At 43.5% G+C, this 12,730-nt stretch overlaps 1 protein-coding gene across 1 annotated transcript in view; it reads right to left on the reverse strand.

The window, feature by feature from the left end:
* The window catches only part of SH3BP5 (SH3 domain binding protein 5), a 53,054-nt gene that overhangs the window by 28,904 nt on the left and 11,420 nt on the right, over positions 1–12,730 (reverse strand). The window contains exon 3 of the mRNA XM_082045034.1: positions 11,647–11,775. Coding sequence (XP_081901160.1) covers positions 11,647–11,775 — 129 coding nt within the window. The remainder of the gene's footprint in view (positions 1–11,646; positions 11,776–12,730) is intronic.

Here is a 12,730-nt window from a genome sequence, read left to right on the forward strand (position 1 = left end):
ACTCCCTTAAGACAGGATCACAAGCTGTATCGCAAGAGTCAAAAAGTTCAGGGCACGACAAACAGCTCACTTCAATAGCTGCTTCTGTCACCAGCATGTAGACAGTTGGTCTCCTCAAAGACAGAATCCCACCCCCGATTCTTTAGGAGCTACAGAAGGAAATGAGAAAGAAAATATCTAAGCGTACAGTTTCCTTAAACACTGTTAATAACAGTCCTGGACTGAACAATCAGCTGGCAGCCTTCCTCTGTTCTCCAGTGGCTCCAATCAAGGCTATAAATTAGCATCCTGTAAAATAAGGGCAACAATATAATCTCTGAGCCGATCGTCACCACTGTGCACTCAGTCATTTGAAAGCTACTGGTCTCCTCACTGTTTTTAATCAATCTAGCTCCTTGCCTCACAGGAGTAGGGAGGCAATGCTCATTTGGGCAAAGAGACCACCGTATGGAAGATACTACACCAAGCCTTTTGGCCTTCCCTTGTTTTTTGTGAGGTTGCTGTGAGATGCTGGTCTGCTTGGAGTAACTCACACTAATTAATAAGTCCATGGCACCAGAATATGACAAATTGTTCATACAAATGCCATCCAGTTACAGCCTTCTTGGGCACTCACTGCCATCTGCTTGGTAGTTGTGCACTTGTTCGTGGCCAAAACGATAAAGCTGCTGTGTTCCTGAAGAAGGGATCAGAGAGTATGTCCAGGTTTTTCTCTCCAAGGTAGAATATCTTATTATGAGAGAAAAACATCAAGATAACCCTCCACCCAAGTGTGCCCCTGCACCCTCAGGGATTAGGCAATAACTTGGCAAGTTTAGGCTTTACAGCTGGTTTCTATGTTTACAGAGTCTCTGCATGCTTGTCTGTACCTGGCAGCAGCCTCCTTTGCTGAAATCAAATATAGAAGCAAGGAACAAACTCCCACAAACAACACATTGCAAGATTTACATAGCCCGCCTTAGTGGATTTTGCTAATTATCCAAGATAATAAATGTTCATACAGATGCAACGGATATATTCAGGAGAAACACCAGATCGTTTTGTCACCTAATTGCCACCAAACCAGCAAACATTTGTTCATAAAAGTTTCCACAGGCTTGGCAAGGAAATGGCAGGCCGGTTCTGAAAGCACACCTGTGCACACGTGGATACCGAAATTAGCAAAGAAAAGGTGCATGGGTAGGAATTTCACCTGGGTGATGGGCCGTTCTGGACACATCCCCCCAGTCAGCCTGACACCCAGCAGTAACTGCCTGTCCTCAATAGCAGGGATGTGCTCCAGGAGAAAGGCCCAGGCTGACCTTGCACATCTTTGACCACATGCTCACAGCTACTTTTGAGACAGTCATTTTCCTAAGGGACCTGTTGAAGAGAATTAATCTATTGACCCTTCAAAATTTTTCCTAGTGGAATTATATGACTCCATAGCACATGTGGGTAACAGGCTGGCTTCACTTAAAGGAAAAAGTTGGGGGTGTTGCCCTGGACAAATGCAGGGCTAAGTTTGTTCCTTGAAGGAAAAAGTCTACGTAGCAACAGGAACAGACAAAATTTCAATTCCACTTCACAGCAATAAAATCCTCCTTTGAGAACAAACCATTAGCACCCTTTACTAAGTGGTGGGGGGCAGGGGAAGCAAACAAACATAAGAAGACACAGTTAAAAAGGATGGACATTTCTTCCCCATCCTGGCACAGAAATGTATTTTCTAACAGCTGAACTGCAAGTTTGCTGCAATTAGGAGAGATTTTTCTTACAGTAACTGAATCAATACAGAGCTGTTCCAACATACGCTACAAAAGAATTAGACTCTTCAAACAATCTTTTCCAGCAAGAATCAGAAAGAGCTCATAAATTCATACTGTCCTACTAGAAGTCATAATGAAACACACCCAAGAAGACAGTAACCAACATCCCTATCAGATTTGTTTTGGCAACAGCCCCTAGCATGAGCATTTATCATTTCACGATTAACACCCACTGATTTAGACCACTGTACACAATAACGACTGGGGAACAACCTCCCCAAAGTTGCAAGACTTGTGCTGCCTTCAGCAGTCACCCCATAGCTATTACCACCCAAAACAGGTACACAGGATATCACCCTGACCTCAAGTCACCCAGGCTACTATTTTTAACACATGATCCTGTCTTACAATCTCTTGAAATAGCCTTTACTAATGGTCAGAAAATATTAGAAGGGGAAATGGTAACGAGAAAACAAAGCAAGGCGATCTTTCCATTAAATTACCGTTTTTTCAAACGCTGTAGATTTCCGTTTTGGCAAGAGCTACGCAAAGTGCTGAAGCTATACAAAGGAACCCACAATTTAAATCTCTTGGGTCTTTCCAAACAGAAAAGGATGCAAAATGACATTAATGAAATCTTCAGGCAACAGCAGAGAAAAAAGGAATTCACCTCTTGAGAACTGCTTACACCTTCCCGCCAGTCCCAGCATCTGCCGCTGCATCTGTGGCTAAGCACCATAGTCACATCACCTAGAGCACTTATTTTTACCTAAATCAGCTGAAAAATACCCCACACTAAACCTTCCCACCCTAGCCCTCTCCCTTTTACTTCAAAGAACGGAGGGCATTTCTACACCAGCTTACCCCAGTATTCCAGTATTTCACACCTACTTGCACAACACTTGTAGTATTTCACAACAGAAAAAGAACAAGAAATAACATTCTTGAAGGGTAGGGAAAATAATTAGGTCATTGCATCGTTGACATTTACTGGAGAGGAGGTTGGACAGCTAGCTGGCTTCATATTGTGCCATCCAGAAGAGCTGAGAGCTGATGGATGCTTTGTGAGGTAGGAGAAAGAAACACCAAAAAATGACAGTCATATTTTTCATCTCTTCTAGATAAATTCTTCAAAACACTTAGATGAAAACAGTATTTTCTTCTACTTCTGGCAAGAAAAGCAGAAGAGGGAAGAACCTCTAATTTACAGCGCACAGCTAACAAACTTCTATAACGGACCCCTCCAAGGCATCGCTTCTACTACTGATGAGAAGACCAATTACAGTTTTTGCATCAATAGCTTACACAAACCAATCATCCATCAACAGAATAGTGCTCACATAAAATGAAAATGTAGGACGTATAAATACCAACCCAAAATAACTAGACCCGTTCATCGAGGCATAGAAAGCACAGATAGATACAGGAGGTCTAACTTTTAGAGGAGATGCGTATGTGGACAGAATTTATCAATAGAAGTATTTCAACAACCAAGTGGCTAAAAACTACTTCCTACGACCCAAAGGTGCCAGGAGGAAGGCATCTGCAGATGGTTTTGCTACAGATGCCACCTAATCTGCAGGAAATATAGGTAACAGACTACCAAATATTAATCAGGTAAGGATTTTTTCCTGTTCACCTGTGAAGAAGCGGCTGTTAGTGTTCCCAGATGTGGGGCAGATTTCCAGCTGCTCAGGATTAAAAGGGCAGAAACCCACCACTCACACTGACCTACTATCCCGCATTAGCAGGGTTCATGGGAAGACAAACACATTAAGGAGCTTTCCTTCACAGATCAGATCTTTGACACAACTTTCCAAAATCCTACCAGGCAACATCTGTTATCTTCTCAGCAGTTTAAGGACAGCTGGTTTGAGACACTCAAACATCACACTGCTCAATCAGATGACAGAGCCAGAACATCAATGTAAAACTGAGGTCTTTAAGTAAATAAATAACAACGCAAATAAATCAGCCAGGCAAAACCCAGCTGATTGACCCAGGTAAGTCTCCCTGAGCCCCCAGCTTCCTAGGCTTCATCACAACTTCAGCCTGAAGGAAAATGCAACATAATGCAGCACTTACAATACAGTTTTCAGGTTTTAAGCATTCAGGTGGAACAAACACAACACACCCAGCACAAGCTCCATCTGGCAGCAGTGAAACACTGAGCCATATGAACCTGAACGCAGAGCAGTGACTCCTATACAGTACTCACAGGGTTTCAATCACAATTGTGCAAACATGATGAGAGCACAGAGGCACTCTATCCAATTTTGAGTGTGGCCAAACATTTTCTTTCCTTAACACAAAGCGCATCCCACTTTAGAAATAAAGTTTACAAAACTCAGTGGTTTCCCTGGTGGAAGTCCAGGAATTGACTCCTCTCCCTCAATAATAAAACTACGGATGTCAAATTCCCTTGCTTGGCTTATTTCCAATTCAGACGAGGGCCTGGCCCCACAGCCACTCATGCACCACATGGAAAGGGAGATTAATATACTGAGAACGCCCTTTGGGATCACAGCAATGGGAACTCCACAGTTCACAAGAGGACTGACGTCACATCAACATGGTTTCTCCAAGATTTAATGATGTGTTTTGTAACAAAAAAAAAAAAAATGAAAGAGTTGCTGGGAAGAAGGGGTTCAGGTCTAGAGCAGGTCCACAGGGAAAGGGAAAATGGGAAGAAGGACACACGCACCATCAGGCACAACCCACAGCCTCCATGCTCCATCCTTTCAAGCACCGCTTGTTGCACTGCTCACCTACATGTCATCTACTTACCATTTCTTCACAGCACTAGGCTCCTTAATTGCCTACAAGGCAACTTCCATGTCTCTTTTCCCTTCGCAGCACCCCAGCCATCTCTTCTGAGCCAAGGCTTGTGCTGCTTCCCTCCCAAGCCTTGCCTGCCTCAGCACAAACCAAGGCAATCACGTCAGTCTCCACCCCACTGACAAGTTTCTTGACCACCAAAAGTTAAGTTCCAGTTTGGGAGAGGAGCTGCTCCCCTGCCTCTGAGCAGCCTCTCCACCCCAGCAGCCTAAGTCATCCGAAAACCAAATCACAGCCATTCCTGTACAGTTGACTTAGGAACCTGGGGAGCAAAAGCCACTTCTCACACCATTCACCCCACATTTCTAAACCAAAAATCATTCCCTCCTCTATCCACACACTGCTGTGAGGTTCCCCAGGAGCCACCAGGGCAGCTGCAATACAGCATCTTCAGTTAAAACGGCATACCCAGACTACAGCTAACATAGCCTGTATTGGCAGCCTAAACTGATTATTGCCAATGATCGGACAATCAACATCCATACAAAATACTTTCTGCTGGCTCCACCACCACGAACATGGGTGGAAACACTCTTAGAAGCCTATGGCAGTTACTCACCCCTCGTTGACAGCAGTTTGATAAAAGGAACACTTTTGCCCACGTGGTTTTCTACTGCTTTCTCCATGTACAACATGAACAAAGTGTAAGAGAGGCCGGAATTAACAGTCCATTAGCAGCAGCACTGCGCAGACAAACATGACTTACCAATGTAAACGTAGCACTGAACTAAAGCCATGGAAAGAGTGTTATAGGTGCTTGGGTTTTTTCTTAAAGAGTTGGAAGGATTTGTAGAAGGTTTCTCTAAGTCAATTGTGAAGTTTCTCTATCCTTGCTTTGAAAACATGAACCCACTAGGTAGCATTCTGGTTACTAAACAGTTAACCAGAAACACTCCTTCAGCCAGGCAAGGTCAGTTGTTTGTTCCACTGTGACTGTGTCCATAATTTTGCTTTTTACTAGCTCCATGGCAAGTTGCCAAACAGCAATGCAAGTCTGTCACAGTTCTGCTGACGTTTAATTTTTGCTTCTCAAGTTCCCTCTCCCTCCACCTTTTTTTGCCAAGATAAGCTTACCAGATAATACGCATCAGTCTTAACTCCTTGTTGTCTTGAACATGAGCACGAGGAGGACTTCAGACCATAAAAACAGGATAGAAAAGGAGATTCCTTATGACATGGCTACTTCCAGTATATCAACGGATAATACATCTAGGAACCAGAGGGGAAGACCTGGACATCCACTGCTGTTGGATCTGGACCCAGGAGCTGCCACCCGCTCTCTGTGCTGCCCTCCTGCCAGCTGGTGCTGTCATCCAAGTAGCTCTCACTGAGCAGATTTGGATGGGAAACTTGGGTGCTGCAGGAAGCAACACTGGTAAGACCTTGGCTTCCAATTCCTAATTAATTTTTAAGGGTGATTGGCAGTTTTGAACCTCCAGGCTATGTAAATTTAAAAAGCTTTTGTTTCCTGAGCTAAAAAAGCTACCATCTGTAACTTCCACACTTTCCACACTACTTTGAGACATCTCAAGCCTAACACCTAGAAACTGAGGTGCCAATGGCCGCTTTCAAAAATTTTGTTCATTTACAGGGACTGCAATCCTGACCTGCAAAGAATAGCATCGGCCTCACCTGCTGAGGAAGAGTGTCTTCCAACTAGGCAAGTGTGCTTTTATGCGCTTACACCCCTCCCACCTCCAGCATCAAGTGCCTCAGTTCCTGTTCTGCAGGAATAACAGTAGTTACTTATCACTTCGGGTATAAGATTCATTGAACCACTTGATGAAGGATTCACCCGACAACTTTCAAATGGCTAAACAACCCAAGACAAGGTGTCTTAATACCCTCTGCGTTTAAGGAAGATGTACATACCTCAGGAGTCTTTTCAAATGCACCTACCTCTCACCACCGACTACAGTTGGTGATTAAGGGCCTCAAGTTTTGCAAAGATGGGCAGAATGGAGACCCAGGCTCTGAATATCTGAGAACTTAGCACTAACAATTCTTCACCCTGTCAGCTGATTTCTTCAAGCAGATGTGGCAATCCAGTATAAAGTATTACGTGAGAGAAATAGTGAGGTGAGAGGAAGGAGCTTTACTATGTAAAAAGTTGCAGTGAAGGGACAAGTTAGCTGTCCTTGCCGAACACATTCTACTTTGTCCATCAACTGCATTTCCTCTCAGGGGTGCCCAGACTTCAGCAGGGATGAGCTGTTATACATACCAATTCCAGCCTGGTTTTCCAAGCCTTTTGAGATAAAAGGGTGCTGCTTTACAAAGTATGCCAGCAACATGAAAAGGAGAATTAGTTGTAAAGCTGAACCAGGAAGAGTGACCCAAGAGGAAGCAGAACATGCAGAGTCTTCAACATCTTGCTCTCTGAACACTTGCTACTTAGTGAGAGATACATATAGAGATGACCTAGCATAGGTCTTTCATCTATTTTTGCCTGAGGCAAGTTTTCTGACACTCTTTTGTAAAAGCTCAATGACACAGGGGGAGTGAGGGGAATATCACAAAGCAAAACGATGTCCCTCTCAAATAAGCTCGGTAGTAGAGCTGAGCAAAGAATTCACACCTCCTCCCAATCTGAGCCAGTACTGGGCACTAAAATGTAACTCCTCACTTGGGAAACAAACAAACAGTAGTAGGCGCTGAAGCTTAATTTAAAGCAACACTCAACAGGGCTTTTATTCAGGCTAGGGTCACTACAAATGCATGGACTATTTGTGGGGGTTGGTGGGAACACATTATTATCAGATTCTTTTTTTTTCCCCATCAGAAGCAAAGCAGAAAGGCAAGTCCTTCTGTTCGGTTTGTCCCTGGGTTCACAAGCGATGACGTACGGATAACAGTGTTTTAATGGCACCTCTCACCCAATGACCCCAAAGTGCTTTTATTTTCCTTAATGAACTGGGCTTCACAGCAGCTTGACAGCTCCATTATACATGGCAACTGAGAGAGAGGCAAAGTAATTTATCTATGCCACGCAGCAGCACAAAATCAGCCCCTGCCAGCCCAGTGACTTACACAACAGACCATGTTTGCTTTTGCACAGCATCCTGCCCCAGAACACACTGTCACCAGGGAGGTGACACACTTCTCCAACCCTGTCACCTGCCCAGACACTATTGCATAGGCACTTTACAGCCTCAGCCCTGCAAAATGCTAAGTTAACAGTGGCTGAAGACACTACTTACCTCAGAGACTCAAGACCTGCACTGCTGTTTACATTATTACTGTTTCCTGGCAACTTCACCCTTCTTCTCCATCACCTTTGGGCAAGAAAAGTCTAATTCTCTGACTAGTCAACCAGGGAAGCAGATTTCTATCAAAAACCAAACCAAACAACCAGACATGGGAAGATAGGTCTTCCTGAGACTCTGAACCTGGACCACCCTCTGGATTACAGGAATTACATATTGCTGCAGTGTGGTCATTGCTTGTGTAAATACATAAATACATACAAGGTTTGTGTCAAGGTTCTTCCATTGAACACATGCATTATGGCGTAAGTTAAAGAACAACGTGAAAAGACAATACGCCAAATGCAAAAAAAAAAAAAAAAATCTTGCAGCAGAACCACATTAAAATTTGATTAAACAACAAATTTGGATCAAAATGCTCAAAACCAGCAAGGTGTGCCTGTAATCAACACAAAAGGACTGCTGGTATACCAAAATGAGAAACCACAATGAAGTTGTCTTGGCAGAAGCTGCACGAAACCTACAGGGGCAGGAATATTAGCCAGCTCTCACTTCAGTCTCAGCAAAAGCTAAATACGACTGCGTTGGTGCCAACAGAGAGCATCCCGGTTCCCTGTGCCACCGCTTCAGAGGACAAAGCACTCAAATCCTAATGCTAAGGGACCATTGTTCTGTTAAAGCAAAGTTTCACCCTGAGACAGGCCAAGCTGAAATTCTCTTGGCATATATAACACCAACAAGATGGTACAGGACTCTTGCATGGGAGAATTAATCTGTTTTGAAATCACTGTTTTCTGGCAGCAGAGGATTGCACAAGATGGGGATAAGGGTGAGGGGACAAAAGGGCTCAAGGTTCTAAGGCTTCTCCAGGGAAGTATTTGACTCAGGGACCCATTTTTGGCTGACCCCACATCAGTGCCCTCATACTATTTTAATGGGTTTTATCTTAATAAATGAAACATCTAGTTCCAGAAGAGAATCATGCTGGTTCCAAGTGAAAACAAGCTCCTTGGTATGACTAAATACAGCTTGCATCAACCAGCTCACCCTACAACTGATATCTTAAATGCAAGTAACTCCGGACAACTCCTGCATTTCTGCCAAACTAGATGTCATTAATTATGCAACTCTGTGTTCCGAGAAGAGATCCATTTACATGTCATATTTTTTACTTCCCTTTACTGAGAACAACAAACAAGAATTTACACTTCCCTTTCTCTTACAAGCCCAGTCATGCATTTTTCCCTTATTGTTTAATTAAAGCCGTTTCAACCACTGAGAACCTCATGCCTACATTTTCAGAGGCAGCCTAATGGATCTAAAATAACTGTAAAGACAGAAGGTGGAAGACAATCTTCAGAGGTTCAATGCTTTTATAAAGTTAAACAGAAAAATATCAAGCTATTCCCACGATTTCCCTACAATTTTACCAATCAAAGTATAAAAGAAAGATGCAAGCTGGCACCTAAACATATTAATATTCTGGTATGTTGCTCCAGTTTCATATTTTCCTACCCACTCCTTTCCCCCGCTTTAATATAGTAAATTTGCTCCCAGTCAAACTGAACTTCTCCAGACTAAATTAAGACCAGAAAAACTCTGCGGGCAGATGCTTTGCTCACAGTTGGTACTAATCTTTCCAGTCTCCTGATTTCCAGATAGATTCGGTGTCCTCCAATGTCAATATTCCTCTTGGCCCTCACATTTCCTATTTCAAGATTTTATCAGACAAAGAACCAAAAAGAAACCAGAGACTACCTTCCAGCTCTGCCTGCTGAGCAGATACAGAGATGGAGCTCTGTTCCATAACTGGCTCCATAACACAAAATGGAAAAAAGTTAAACGGTTAGAAGGGGAATCCCTACTTTAAAAAAAATAAAATAAAATGTTATCAAGGAATTAAAGGAAATTTGACTGTGCAGCAAATTAGCACATCTGGGATAAATAAAATTTAAAGCTACCTAATGACAAAACAAAGTGGGATAAAAATACGGTTCTCTCAAACAAGCCAAATGCCAGAGTAGCAATTCTACAAATCTAAGGACCTTCAGTGGTTTGGGTTTGTAGTGGTCTTGCAAAGCACCTTTGAATCAGCATGACAGAATGGATTTCAGGGGTAGCAAAGACACAACAATAAAAAAATTCCATTTTCAGGACATAGTCTGCTGTCAGCTTCTGACAGAGGACAAAGTTCATTGCTCTCAGTGCCTGATGTTACAAACCTCAAAGTCATCTGATTTTTTTGTACTGCAGAGTATGCATTTTCTACCATCGACTTTTCCAAGTAGAACTCTTGAAGTTCTATGCATGCTATGTCTTACATAACTATTTATAGTAATAGTATAAGATCATACTCAAGGTGGGGTTTTGGGGACTTTTTTAATTGGACATACTAATTAACACAATATAAACAATTCCTTGACCTTATTTTGTTACTAACTTCCTCTGTACCTCAAGCTCACTACTGGTTTATCTCCAGCACACGCCATAGGCCCTATAAGGAGGGATTGCTTCAGAGCAGTTAGAGATGAGCAGTAGATACCATGCTTTCTGTGCTTTGAAGCAGAGTTTACCTATTTGCACACTGCTTCCAGCCTGAAGGATTAAGCCTAACAACCCCTACACATCATCCCCACTGCCTGAGACAATGGCTCCAAAACAATGCCGTGCAATTTAAAGGATCAACATGGTCACATATCACCTTGCGTGGCACATCCCTTCAACCCAATTCCTGCCTCAGCAGCTTTCAAACCCATGAAGCTTGTGTTCACGCCTCCCTTTTCCATGCCTTGATCTGGGATGTGTTCTTTTCTCTCTCCTTCTCTTACCCCACGAGTTTACTTTCTCCCTTCTGGCGCATACCTACGCTACTTTTCTCACCCATCAACTCATCCCTCACCTAGTTTTACAAACAAAACCCTTCTGTAATTTTGATGTATTTCGCATGTGCTACCCCATCTCTCATTCTCCCCTTAAGCACAATCACATCCTGGCCCCCCAGCCACAAGTGCCACCCCTCACATCCTTCCAGCTGAGCACAGAAGCAACAGCTCTAGGCAACTCTTCCTCTACTGCTGTCTCTCCTTGGGGGAAAAACAAAAAGCCTCAGACACCAGCAAACCCCATGAGAGACACCAAGCAGAAGCACTCCCTAAGCAACCACACACTCAACTCTCAGCTACCTTTTCCCTAAAGTGAGAAACTGACATCTCACAAGCCTTCTTGCTTGCCCTGCAGCCAACAGATCACATCCTTAATTCCACACCTCATCCCTCCCTGCCACAGCCGCAAAGGCCTGTCAGTAATCAAGCAGTAGCTGGGGCAATGGAGGTAAGGTCCTGGTGGCAGCACAGAAAGCAGAACTCAGTTCATTTAGGACATTTTTGCTTCAGCACAAGCTAATCAGCACCAAACGCTGCAGGTTTCCCCAGGTCTGCTCCACTCCAGCCTCTTTCCCAGCAGCTCCCCGTTGCAGCTATTTAGCTGCTGTGCATTTTGCTTTAAGAAGAAAAAGCAGATACACAAAGTCCATACTGTGTTTTCAAATAATTACAGCTTCTGATAGGAACAAGCAGGGCTCTGAAAAGCCACTGATAATAAGAGATACAGAACTAGTCTTCTGCTATTGATTGATTGTTCTGCTGTAGCTGCTCCTGGGCTAAAGAACACATGCAGCTGTGGCTGTGAAGAAACACATTTTTGCCATCGATTCACATGGCTGACACACAACTCAAGACATTGATCAGTGTCAGCCAAATGCACATGCTTAAGATGTTATTAATAGCAGGAGAGCAATGCAATCAGCATGTGCCCTCCAACCACCAGCACAGGCTTATAAGGCAGAAAGTTCTCACCTGCCTGGCCACCCTCCGAGCTTCCCAGTACGGTTTAGAGTCTTCTACAGCTTTTCCAATCTTCTTTACCAGTTCATCCAGTTTTACTGTTGCTTCGACCAGCACGGAGCGGAACTTCTGGCGTGCATCCTGCAAAATGTGGAAAAGAAGGAAAGGACAAGGACAGATTAGAGCTTCAAAATTTGTTTCTACCTGTTTGCTCCTACTTTCAGGTTGCTCTTTAGACTCACACATGAGCTGACACATTCAGAACAGTTACTGGCATTTGGACCAAGCCAGAATTCTTTAGCAGAGGTAATAACAGGAACCCAGAACCAGATGTGAAAGCTAGCAACCTGGACACCAAATCTTTGTCTTTCAGAGACAGCTTTTATATAAAGCCTGCAAAAGCCTGTGCTAGATATCACCTCTGGCAGAGTTTATCAGAGAGGAATAGCTTGTGAAGTACTCGCTTGGTGAGGAGGCAAAGAGCTGTGTAAGTTCTGATAGGGAGTTCAACAGCAAAGACATCTCAGCTAGACAATGCTAGAATGGGGCTAGCAGGCTTGCAAATCAATCAGCATCTCGTAATCCTTACCATAGAATCACAGAATCATAGAACCATAGAACAGTTTGGGTTGGAAGGGACCTTCAAAGCTCATCTGGTCCAACCCCCTGACCATGAGCGGGAGCATCTTCAACTAGATCAGGTTGCTCAGAGCCCCATCCAGCCCGACCTTGAATATCTACTTTGCATTTCACTGTCATTATTTACTACATTTCGAAAAGTAAATTCCAGCTACTTCCAAACTGCATGAGTTACATGATTAGCTGAAGCAATTAAAAATTTTCTCTGTAATTTCCACACCTCCAAGCAAAGTGATTCTGATTTTGATCTCAGCATCCAACACAGACTCTAAATCAATGCAATTATTGCAGAGAGATGCAAATTCAGGCTGGGACCTGGCCCAGGATTTAAGAAGACGAAGAGGAAGGGCCATGTGAGCTCTTGACAAGCCCTATAATTCTAATTAGAGAGCAGGATTTACACAGCCTGCTGCTAGAATGACATGTTGATTATCAGGAAGCAGCTGGCTTGAAGAAG

This window comes from Streptopelia decaocto, assembly GCF_964273445.1.
Source record: "Streptopelia decaocto genome assembly, chromosome: 2".
NCBI classification, from domain to species: Eukaryota; Metazoa; Chordata; class Aves; order Columbiformes; family Columbidae; genus Streptopelia; species Streptopelia decaocto.